General features: G+C 41.6%; 1 protein-coding gene across 1 annotated transcript in view; it reads left to right on the top strand.

The window, feature by feature from the left end:
- Positions 1–13,148, top strand: part of BUB1B (BUB1 mitotic checkpoint serine/threonine kinase B) — a 1,687,592-nt gene that overhangs the window by 238,605 nt on the left and 1,435,839 nt on the right. The window contains exon 4 of the mRNA XM_044074144.1: positions 5,569–5,713. Within this exon, the coding sequence (XP_043930079.1) occupies positions 5,569–5,713 (145 nt within the window). The remainder of the gene's footprint in view (positions 1–5,568; positions 5,714–13,148) is intronic.

Below are 13,148 nucleotides of genomic sequence, written 5' to 3' on the forward strand. Positions count from 1 at the left end.
TTTTGGGAGGGTAGAAGTTTGCACTGAACCTGTCAGCCAGTATGTTGGCAATGTCTGTAGGATCAGTAATCTTCACATCATTTTGAACTAGTTCTGAGCATATCTGGGAGTTTCCTCCTAGGTTTCTAACATAGCTAAAGAAGGCCTTATGATTGTCTTTTGAGTCTTTAGCTATTTTTCTCTCGAAATTTGCTTTGGATGATTTTATGAGAGCTCTTAGTTTTTACTTATAGTGATCAAGGGTGTCTTACCTTTTAAGGATTTTGCTCCATCTTGTAGTAGCTTCCTCCTTTGTTGTAGAGTTTATTTATGGCTGGGGTCCACCAGACTAGACGCTGCCTTTGGTACAAAGAGTCTTTGTTTTGCTTGGGATTGCCTTATCCATGCAGTCCTGCAGGTGCTGGTAGAAGGCATTTGTAAGTGATTCAGCGGCTTGAGTACTGTTTTCCGCCGCTCGGGGCCTTAAAGGAGACCACACTAGTCTTTAGAAGTGTGAAGTCGGCTTTTGAGAAGTTCTTTACTGTGGTCTTTTTATTTCAGGTGGGGTGGGATGAAGACCTCCAGCGAGATTAGTTTGTGATCTGATCTCACCAGTGAGGGTATACTTCGGTGTTGAACATTGTGCTCCCATGTTCGTGATGATGAGATCAAGTATGTTATCTCCTCTTGTGGGGATGGTGACTAGTTGTTCCATGGCATTTGAGTTTATGAATTCCAGGAACTTTTGGGCTAGGGTGTTTGGGCTTGAGTAGTGTTCCCAGTCTATATTAGGGTAATTGAAGTCACCTAGTATGATGGTGTTTGGTGATACATTTATCCCCTGTAGTGTTTTCAGGAAGGCCATGTGAGGTTCCTGAGTTTGTGAGGGTGGCCTGTAACATGCTACAATTTGCAGAGCAGTCTTGCCTATGGTTAATTGCACCTGGATGGTCTCCGATGCATCATGCGTTGCCACCAGTCTTGAGGTGTGGGTGTCCTTGATGAATATGGATACCCCCCCTCCTTTCTTGGTATTGTCCGGATTTTGGGGCCGGAACGCATGATATGAGGTAAAACCTGATATCGCTGGGGTGCTCTCAGGAGCCTTGAACCAGGTTTCTGTCACAGCACAGACATCGATGTTCTCCATACTGAGAAGGGCCTCGAGCGTGCATTTTGAGATTTAGACTTCTGGCATTGAGCAGCATTACCCTTAGTTTTTTCCTTTTTGTGTTCTAGGGTGGTAGGTTTAGAATTTGAGCCTTGCCTAAAAAGGCACTATGGGGTGGCAAGAGCCTTTGCCAATATCCGAATCCCAGGGTGACAGGTGCAAGCCGCCTTGCGAAGCAGCGTGGCTTGTCCAGCATGTCATCCCAGGCAGACAGATACTGGATCCCCTTTGAATGACACCAGTGTTTAAGCCAATTGTTAAAGCTGATCATCTTATCTCTGTATTGTGGCATCATTCTTGGTGAAGGTAGGATACTGCTCAAGGTCAGGGTCATACCTGCCTGGGCTACATAATCAGAGAGCTCCTCAATGTCTCTTTTCATGTAGTCCAAGGAGGTACGCCTCAGGTCGCTTACACCAGCGTGGACAATGACTGAGTCATATTTGTACCTGCTGTTGAGAGACCTGAGTGCTTGCGTTATGTGGCGGATTCTAGCGCCCGACAGACAGCTTACTGTGACCTTCTCCTTACTCAGTCTGGTGAGCGGGACGCCAGTGTGTCTGACTATGGAGTCACCAATGACTAGTGTGCCTGGCATTGTGTTTGGCCTTAAGGGCTGTGACTGTTTGACACTCTGACTGTGAGGTCTATGTGTTGCAGGTGTTGTGTTCTGAGGTGGTGGTTGTTTGGGTGTCTGCTTTGGTGGCCTCTGCTGTTTTGGTAGATTTTTGATCAGAGCCTCCGAGTATGTCTTTGTGTGTTTATGTGTATGATTTGAGGTTGTAATGGTACTATGTGAGACTGGGTCTATAGTGTGTGTGGTAACCTTCTCCTCCTGACTGGTCTTGCCAGTCCTATGTTGAGAGAGCTCAGCCTCCAGTTTGGCCGTATAGTTGCATCTCTCGCATGTATTTGTGTTTTGTGGGAGGAGGAGAGGGTTGTTGTGTACATGAGGCAATTGTAACATTGCCTCAATATTCCCAGGTTCACCAGCTGAGCAGGAGAGGACACTAGCAACTGATCCCTCGACATGCTAGACGGATAGACAAAAACTTTAAAAAAAGATTCCGGGGGATGTGGGTGACCGAGAATTGGGGGGTTGCCTTTTTGGGGTACTATCTATGACAAGAGTGCCGTATCAAGGTAATAAGTACTGTAGGAGCAAGTGCTAGGTTTAACAGATAGAGAATAGTCTACTAGGAGTCTACTATATATATGTGTGTGTATGTATATATATATATATATATATATATATATATATATATATATATAAATGTAAACATAAAGGCCAAAAAGATTTCTATAATGACCCACCTACTTCGCAAAGATCAAATCCCAAGAAATTCTGACACTCAGTAAATCAAATACTACATCTTGGTAGCCCCTCGTCTCCTAATCCCTGCCCAACAAATACACCCCAAGAAACAGCTTCTGTCTTCAATTCCCACTTCATAGAATCCATTGGTAAGATAAGTCCTGTCTCTTATACAAATCCACCTGACCCTTCTAGTCAGAATTCTACTAACATATTTTCCTTAAAGCAATACCTACCAGCTACATTAAATCTCTACTTTGCAAACTAAAACCCAGTCCTTCATCTACTGATATAATACCTCCCTATTTCCTTTACATAGTAGCAGACTCTCTAGCTCTCCCAGTCACTATACTGATAAACTGCTCTATCATTGAATCAAATGTTCTCTCTCTGGAAAGAATTTTATACATTACCTATACACAAAGGAGGCAACTGCATAGAAATGTCCGATTTCAGACCCATAGCGATTCTGTCTCAAAAATATAAGAAAAATGTGTGCACAAGTAAGTCAGGAAACACTTACTTCAAAAGAATATGCTTACCGCCACACAACATGGCTTTCGTCCAAAACATAGCACGACTACTGCCCTCCTATCCTTTATCAACACTATTTTGCTGGCCAGAGATCACAATAAACTAGTGCTATTCTTATTCCTTGATCTCTCTAAAGCATTTGATATAGTCTCACTCCTTTCTTCTGGATAAACTCTCTAACCTTAACTTCTTCACCTCTGCCATTGCCTGGTTTGCTAGCTACCTCACAAATAGATATTTTATAATCGGTAAAATGGCTCTCTGCTCTTTCCCCTCCTCTCCCTATCAAAATGGGTGTTCCGCAAGGATCTATTCTTGGTCCACTACTCTTCAATATATTTACTAATCTACCCTATACCTCCTGTTCTCAGTCATCCCTCATCCAACATGCAGATGACACTGCAGTCATCACCATTGCAGACACCCTCACTGACTTAAAATCCTATTACTTAGAAATCTTTCTACTCTATTGAAACCTGGCTCTCTAACAACCAGCTAATTCTGAACCATAAAAAAACAAACTCTTACTTTTTCTTCTTCAAAATCTAAACCACTTTAAATCCGCTTTTGCTATCCATTCTGTGAATAAAACACCTATAGTTAAACCCAACGCAAAGCTTCTAGGGATAGATGACCAACTGAAATTTGATTTTCATGTTAATAATTGTATTAAGAAAATACATCAAAAACTCTTCCTCTTTTACTGAAATAAAAAGTTCCTATCCCGCAAAGCTAAAGTCTCCCTGTCTCATGCCGGTCTCCTACCAAGTCTACTGTATAGCTCTCAGATCCTCACCAACCTCCAAACATCTCTCCAAACTAAGCTAGAAACTACCTATAACAAAGTTGCCAGATTTGCCGTGAATCAAAGCTATAGATCTCATCACTCTCTCTCTTTAAAACACTTAAACTGGCTAGAATTACCCCATCAGCTTCTCCTCTCACAGCTTCAGATTATCCACTCTGTCTTGTACCAACCATCTTCCTGTCCCAACCTGTCTATTCTTATCTCCTTCTAGGACTCTCCGAAGCTCAGACCAAGACCTACTACAAACCTATAAACCCAAGAGCAAAATGGGTCAAAACCTCTACAGCAATTCCCTACCATTTCTTGGAACAAACTCCCATTGCAAATTAGATCACTTAAACAACTCAAAGAAGTTAAATCAGCCACCAATGAGTACCTAAAAAGTTGCTGGTCATGCTACTGTATTCACCCTTCATAAACTGTCTTCCTCTTCTATGAAGATCACTATCTGCCCTCATTGGTCTTATTTCAGTTGTGTTAGCTCTCGTAGTCATTTTATCCCAGGTAATTACCTGTCACTCAATCTTAAAAATATTTCTACTGATATACTACCTAAATGATCTTCTGTAACTACCTTGGCTGTATTTGCAAACTTTGCATTCTGCTTCTGCACAAAACTTGCTTTAAATGTCAACTCTAACACAGTAAGTTTTATGCTTGTACTGTTCCAACTTGAAAATGTTATTGCTTAGTTTATAATTACTATTTTCATTTAAAATTTTATTGGAATTTATGGAGCTTTTCTCCCTGGGCCTCCGCTGAAAAATGGCTATCGGCTCAGATGGACAAACATGGTCAATAAATGTAAAATAAAGTTATCAGGGAGTGGGGAAGGCAGAAGGGACTAGTCTCCTTTGCATAAAAGCTGTTTGAGGTTTGATTTTTAGATTGTTGATGTGTTGTGGTTTCAGACTTTGAGTTCAGTTTTCTGCAGTTTGATTTGTGTGGTCATTGTTTTAGAGTAGCTATGGATCTATTTTAAAAGTATTCTAGAAGCAGTGACTTCGTCCTCTGTACATAACCTTACAAAGCACTGTAAACTGTATTCCTTCTCCAGGTCTAGGTCCGGCTTTGCCAAGACCATTCTGCAGGGACTCCTAGACCCACATCCTTGTTCCTCACAGACAAAAAAAATGGTAATCTACCCATAAAGTTAAGGCTACGGCAGCAGTGTTCATAACAATGAGTGTAGGACTTTTGTGTATGTGAGCTTAACATAACAGTAGATGTTTGAATGATCACTGTTGCAGTCGCTGCTCCTTCTATCCAACCCCCTTATTTTTGTACGTTTTAATTGCTATGGTGAGGATATATATTTTTACTTTCCTAGTATGGTTCGTTTTAGAGCTTTACCTTCCCTCTATCAGTTCACATGAAAGCTCTGAAAAGCTTGGCTTCAAAACCACTCTTTCTTCCGGTCAGCTTGAGCTGAATAACTGTTTAGGCAGGTGAAAGATTCAATTGAACCTTTCAAAGCTGGCTGTTGTTTTCTGAGTGGGATGCAACTGTGGCTACTGCAGCTGTGATCATGCAAATGTCTACTGTTATGGTAAGTTTATTAAACAACTGTTCTTTACTTCATGTCAGCACAATGTTGCTAACAGGAGTATATAATTTATAAATGTATTTTGGGTGAAACTATTTAAAAGGTACTGGCTTTTATTAGTTTTTACTTAGTTGTGCCTTGGGAAATGTAGCTATTTGAAAAGCAAAAGACAAACTGCTTTACTACAGTTTTTTTTTTTGCATTCTCTGTTTCAGGTATATTAAGTGGACTGAAGAGGCCTACCCACAGGGTGGAAAAGAAAGCAATCTGACTGCATTGTTAGAAAGAGTAGTACAACGCTTTGGAGAAGAGACCAAGTACTACAATGATCCTCGTCTTCTTGATATCTGGCTAAAATTTGTAAGTGTACTTTACAGAACAAATAGAATCTTCAAAAGATTCTGTTTTCTCCAAGATATGGGGAAAATGGCCATTATGTTTTGCTGTCATCTTTATTATATTAAATAGGCTCTGTCATCATTGAGACCTGTAACTGCAATAAAGTTTGAAACAGGAAAAAAAAAAAATCAAACCATGAAAGCTGCTGCAGTCCCAGTGAAATGTTTTCCTTGCACTCCCTTCCCGACGAATGTGAGACCAAACTTTAAATCCTTGGTACTTTATACTAGCTCTGTGCTGTAAATTCCAGTAGAGGGAATAATACTACTGAAGTACGGTGATCATTGTCATTTTTTGTGTGTTTGTCTGTATGGAGTTTTCCCCTTTTCACTGAATTAGTTTTCTGATTACAACTGCAGTCCTTGTAGTTTAACAGTATGTCACTAAATATTTTTGCATAATAATAGTATAGATATTAACACTTCAGTTATTTATTTTATGTCAGTTCTGAGGTTTAAAGCTACAAAAGATTCTTACCATAGTTTGAGTCTGTCATCCAATTACTTATTGTGCGAGTGAATAGTCAGTTATCCAGACAGTGCTCCTGGGCCGAGTCTGTAAAAGGTCCACACACACACACACACATATATATATATATATATATAGATATATATGTGTGTGTATATATATATATATATATATATATATATATATATATATATCTCACTGGTAATCTAAGCAAACTTGCATTTATATAAAAGTAATGAAACCATATTAACAAGTTCACATTTACAAACATTATACATCGCATTATTTTGATCTGTGGATTTAATTTCTCTAGGTCTTTAGGGTTTCTAATACCATGATGGGACTGGAGCCCATTCCTAAGTCAAAGCATAATTAAACTCAAGAAATTAGTATTGTTTCAATGTTTTATGTTGGCCAAAAGTGCTCTTCTCAGCACTTGCAATGTGCCCAGAACTGACCCTCCTGCAATTCATATGGAGTTAGATTTATTGGTAGCATATCTGAATAAGACTGTAAATTCTTTTTTATAAGATCCATTGCTCCTTCTACTATTGGGAGTGTCTGGGTATCAGTCTTCCATGCAGAAAAAATGCCACTGAGGATCCAAAGTGGTAAAATGAAGGATTTTAATAAGAATGAGCGTTTTAGTCTCTCCAAGGAGACTACTTCAGAATAATAAAACCAACCATCAATTATTTTATACTATGCTTGCAGCATTTCCATTGGATAGTTAAAAACTCTGAATAATTTTTATTTTTTAGAGATGAAGGATGTTAAAACACATACATATAATGTGAGTCTATTTATTACTCGGTAAATAAGATGCACCTTACTAAAAGAATGCAGATAAATAAAATTATAATTCTTTAGCCATCCTATTCAAAACTTGTGCAATAAAAACATAATCGTTAAGCTTGGGGTGGGGCTGGGGGGGGGAGTGACACAAGATCTCTATTACATAGCCGTTTCTTCCAGTCTCCACCTCTGCCATTAATGTTCATTTTCTCCAAGATGGCAAGGGAGAATTTTTTTTGAAACTATTACAGCTTGTAGAGTGTTTGTATAAGGCATTGTTTTCATCCTTGTTAATGATATCATGTAGATGTTCATAAATGCGAACCTTAAACACATGCTCAGATGTTTTTCGTGTTTCACTGTTGCAGTCATTACATTTGGGTAATTCTGTTGGCAGGTTGCCCTCAGTCGGCCTGAATTCCAAAGTCTTGGGTCCTGCGTCGGCTGCTGTCGCCCCTTCCCTGACGTCAGGTCGTCAGGGGTATAAAAGAAGCAGCCGATGCCATTTTCTTCAGTCTTTCTTGCCACGTGGTGCTCGAAGCAGAAGCAGTTCGCAAGTGCCGGTCGACTGACTCCTGAGATTTTCGTGTTCGAATTTCAGATCTGAAGTCTTCAATAAAGCTAAATACCCCGTTGGGGAAACATTTTTCTTGCTCCAGACCGATGTCAGAAAAAGTAAATAATTGTATTTCTTGTGGAAAGCAAATACCTCATAAGGACTTCCATTCTTACTGTATTCCTTGCCTAGGCCCTGATCACAACGTTTCTGGTTGTCGGTTTTGTGCTAGATTTAACCAACGCACTATTAAGCGTTGGTATGATTTTGCTTTAAACTATTTTGGACGCCAGTTTAATTATCCAGAAATGTTGTCGGATAGCCATCCGACTACCGGAGTTCACAAAAAATGCAAAGAAAAGGAGAGAGAGAAACAACCGAGGCCCGAAACCGCCGACGAAGCTTCTCCTAAGCCAGTCGCCGGTACTCAGTGAGGTGCTTTCGCAGCCCCTGACACCCGCTACTTTACAGTTGCAGGCCGCTACCGACTCCCACATGGAGTCGGCCATGCCTCTGCAAACTCAAGGTATTGGAGCCTCGGATACTATTCCCTGAGATGGGTCCGGAGCCGCTGAGCAGGCACTGGCTTCTGAGGGTGTATTCAGACCTAAACATCTTTACATTAAACTGACTTCAGCTTCAAAGGCAAAGACTAAAGCACCTTCTAAAGCAAAGAAACAAACTCAAGAGCCATGTGGACAGGCCTCTATGCCCAAAAAACAGATGCTCAAAATGGCCAAAGATTTGATTACCTTGATCAGGGGTTCCCATCCCCCTCCTGATAAGAGGCCTAGGCAAGAGACTGACTATGAATCTTCAGATCAGGTTTCTATTTCTTCTGATTCCTCTTCTGATCAGGAATATTCTCTCCCCCCCCTATGAGGATTCTGATACTGAAGAATCTATACCTTCAGCTTCTCCTCCAGAAGACTATTCTTTTGGGGAAACCTTGCATACCATGAGGGAGCATTTCCACTGGGAGAGCCAAGATTTTTCAGAATCTAAAAAAAGGCTCAGGGATTTCCTTTTACTACCACAACACAGGCCTCTAGCCATTCTACCTGTGTTAGACATTGTAGATTATGTGTTTTCAGAGTCTAGTCTTACCCCTGACTCCTTACCTCCATCTCCTGTTAAGCCTGACAGATATTACAGGGTCCCTAACTCTCATAAATTCCTTTTTAAAAAACCCTGCTGCAGACCCAGAAACTATTTCACAGGGTCCCAAAGGAGTTAAGGCTTCCGCTGCAAAAAAACCCTACCCCCTCCGACAGAGATTCTAGGGCACTGGATAGATGGGGAAAAAAGGTTTACACATCTGCTACCTTGGCTATAAGGGCCTTAAACTGTCAGTTTCATATGCTTAAATATCAGCAACATGTCATGGCATTGCTTAAACAGAAAATGTTGATAAACTCTGAATGTGCAGAAAATAAGGAAATATGCAGGATTTATTGCATGCAGCTGAACAAGTAGGAAAGCATACTTTGCAATGTAGTTTTGATTCTTTGGAGGCCTCCTGCAGGGCCGCAGTCACGGGTTCTGTAATTAGGAGGCATGCTTGGTTAAAAGAACAAAATCTGCCTGATCATGTCAAAGTTAAATTATTAGATGCACCTTTACAGCATGATACTTTGTTTGGTGTTAAGGAAGAAGAGGTGTTAAAGAAAATGGAGGACAAAGCTAAATCTATGCAAACTGTCAAAGATTTTTTACAAGTACAGCCACCTAGGTTTAGCAGACACTGGCATACAAAGAATTGGTCCTTTCCTGTGTCAGACAGACCTCAAAGGGGAAGATCCAGATGCCCTAGAGGCAGATCCCAGGCGCAAGGTTTATACAGGTCAAAGCAATGGGGTGCTTCTACCTCCAAAGTTGGAGAAGATAAATCACAACCATACAGGAAACAGTCCCAATGACTTCCCTCTGCCTGCGCCAAGCACTTATCTCCTGGCAGCACCCTTAGGGGGAAAATTAACACTTTTTTCTCAAAATTGGACACTATAACCCAGGCCAAGTGTGTTCTAAATATAGTGTCACAAGGCTACAAGTTCCATTTCCATACCCTGCCAGAGGCAAACGGCTGGCCAGATCTGCCAGAAAAATCAATGGGCAGAGGCACAAAAACAAGTCTCACCCCTCATGGACATGGGGGCTATTCAACAAGTACCAGAGCAAGAGCAGGGACAAGGATTTTACTCTACTGTTCTTGGTACCCAGAAAGGACAAGGCCTGTAGACCAATACTGGACCTATCTATTCTGAACACATTCCTGGATATACCAAAATTCAAAATGTTGACTTTGCGGCAGCTTCTGCCCATGCTGGGCAAGAACGCTTGGCTTGTGACCTTAGACCTAAAAGAGGCATACCTGCATGTCCCAATCAGACAATCATGCAGAAGATACCTCAGATTCAAGGCTGGCTCAGTGCATTACCAATTCTCTGCACTGCCCTTTGGCTTATCTACTGCGCCCAGGGTCTTTACAAAGTACCTGGCACCAGTAATTGCATTCTGCAGGCAAAGAGGAATACAAATATATCCTTACTTGGATGACTGTCTAATTTAAGCAGAGAACAAGGACATTCTTCTACAGCATCTGGTGTTTGTGAAAAGACTTATAACATGCCTGGGGTACACAGTCAACGAAAAAAAATCAAAACTAGTACCCTCTCAAGAGATATTCCTGGGTGCAAGCTTAAATACAACTGCCCAGATGGCTTATCTCATGCCAGACAAACAAAGGCAACTGACTACCTATTTCAAAATGTTGGCAACAAAGGCCCAGTTATCTGCAAGAAAAATTCTGCAGGCTTTGGGCTTCATGGCATCCTGCATCCTACTAATTCCATATGCAAGACTGCATATGAGGAAACTTCAATGGTACCTAAAAAGTGTTTGGACTCAACATTGCCACAGCCTGGAAACTGATTACTCTCATTCCCTGCCTGCAACACGAGTTTTGATGGTGGGCGAAGGCTTGTCACCAGAACAAGGGACAGCCATTCACATTACCCCCAGTCAGGCAGACACTAACAATGGATGCATCAGATTATGCCTGGGGGGGGGGGGGGGGCACATTGCAGGAAGATGCATTCAGGGCACATGGTCCTCCAAACCAAATGCATCTACATATCAATCAAAAAGAGATGCTAGCTGTTCAAAATGCCCTGACAGCCTTCAAGGACCTACTTCATCCGGGACAACTACTGATAAAGCAAGACAACACCACAGTCATGTGGTATATAAACAAGCAGGGTGCACACATTCTTACCCCCTTTGCAGACTAGCCATGACTTTGTGGGACACAGCATTGACTTGCCAAGTACATCTGCAGGCACAATTCCTGCCAGGAAAGGAAAATACTCTGGCAGACGAACTAAGCAGAAACCTCATGGATCCCCATGAGTGGCACCTGGATCCACAAGTCTTCAGCATGATAAAAAGGATATGGTGATGCCCGGACATAGATCTGTTTGCCTCCCCTCACAACTACCAATTAAAAAGATTCTGCACAAGGACCTATCACAGACAAGCATGGAAAGTGGACACCCTATCTTTCAGCTGGAAAAACCTATCACTATATGCCTTTCCTCCACTGCCTCTCCTCCCCAAGGTACTCCTAAAGGTCAGACAGGAGAAGCCAAAGATGATACTGATTGCCCCAGACTGGCCCCGCCAGTACTGGTATCCCATCCTAAGGAACTTGTCTCAATGCCCAGCTTGGACCTTACCTCAAATACCCCATCTACTGTCCCAGCAAAACAATCAGATCCTGCACAGCCAACTCAGGACTTTAAACCTGGCAGCATGGCAGATAATGTAATCATACAAAACACACCTCTCAGTAAAGCTGTGATGGCTGTCATTTTGGAAGCCAGAAGGCCTAGTACTAGAAAGTCTTATGCTGGAAAATGGAAGAGATTTTGTGCTTTGAACCAGGCACAAGAAACTCATACAGCTGTACCAAATATTCCTCAGATTTTGCAATACGTAACTGAGATGCTGGACAAAGTCCTATCTTTTCCATCAGTTAAAATTCATTCCTCTGCCATTTCGGCTCATTACAATGCAGAGCCACCAATCTTTTCTCATCCTTTATTAAAGCAGTACCTCAGAGGAGCCAAAAATTTAAGGCCTCCAAGGAGAACACCAATACCTGCATGGGACCTCAACTATGTCTTGGAAAAACTCACCCTGCCTCCTTTTGAGCCAGCTGCTACTGCTGATATAAAGCTTTTTTCTTGGAAAACAGCTCTGCTCCTAGCAATAACTTCTGCAAGACAAGTTTCAGAGCTACAGGCACTCATGGCCGTGGAACCTTTTATCATGTTTTATCCAGACAGGGTTTCTCTGAGGAGAAACCCAGCATTTATGCCTAAGGTGGTGCCCAGTGTGGCTCTTAACCAAACTATTTATCTGCCATCTTTTTATCCATATTCATAGAACAAGGGGGAGAGAATTCTGCATTCTTTGGATGTACACAGACAGCTTAGATTCTACTTGTACAGGACCTAAGTTTTCAGGAAAACAGAGCAATTACTAGTGGCATATGCTGTAGGATCACAAGGAAAGGCCATCTCAAAGCAGACTATTTCAAAGTGGATAGGCCACTGCATTCGTTTCTGCTATTTTCACCATGGCAAGCCAGTGCTTAAGGGCATTAGGCCACATTCAAACCAGAGCTGCAGCCACTTCAGCAGCCTTTCTCAAGGGAGTACCAATCAAAGACATTTTAGAGGCTGCTACTTGGAGTTCAGTGCACACCTTTACAAAGCACCATCATCTGCCACTCTACTCTAAATCCAGGGCAGGCTTTGCCACTGCAGTTCTGCAGGGCCTCATAGCTGCTCCTAATGCTGTTTAGCTCCAGCCTCCCAACCATAGCTTTGCGACTCTACCCAAATGTAATGACAGCAACAGTAAAACACAAAGAACATAATACAGTTGTGTACACTTACCATAAATGTAGATGTTTGAGTGTATTCACTGTTGCAGTCCAGGTTACCCACCTGCCATCCCCCTTTTTTTCTGCTGGAACTTATCTTTCCTTCTCTCATTTATAATACCTATGTGGTGTATTTGCTTGTAGATGAAGGTAAGTTTATATTGGTGCATATATATATATATATATATATATAATGTACATTTTGGCTACCCTTTTAGGGGGCACCTGACATCTGGGGCAAGAAAAACTGAAGAAAATTGCATTGGCTGCTTCTTTTATACCCCTGACGACCTGACAGGGAAGGGGCGACAGCAGCCGACGCAGGACCGACGACTTTGGAATTCAGGCCGACTGAAGGCAACCTGCCAGCAGGATTACCCAAATGTAATGACTGCAACAGTGAATACACTCTAACATCTACATTTATGGTAAGTGTACACAACTGTACTTTTTTTCCAACATAATATGCTGGGCAGTTGTCGCACTTAGCCAAATATACCATATACCACTGTAGAGGTGCAACAATTTCCTTTGCAAAATGTTATTCTACTTTTAAGGATGTTGTCTAACACCAGGAATTTTGTCTTAACAGTATATGTACACTGTTTACAGCTTCCACAAGTTGAAGT

Source organism: Protopterus annectens, chromosome 6.part0 (genome assembly GCF_019279795.1).
Source record: "Protopterus annectens isolate FY-2018-M chromosome 6.part0, PAN1.0, whole genome shotgun sequence".
NCBI lineage: Eukaryota > Metazoa > Chordata > Ceratodontiformes > Protopteridae > Protopterus > Protopterus annectens.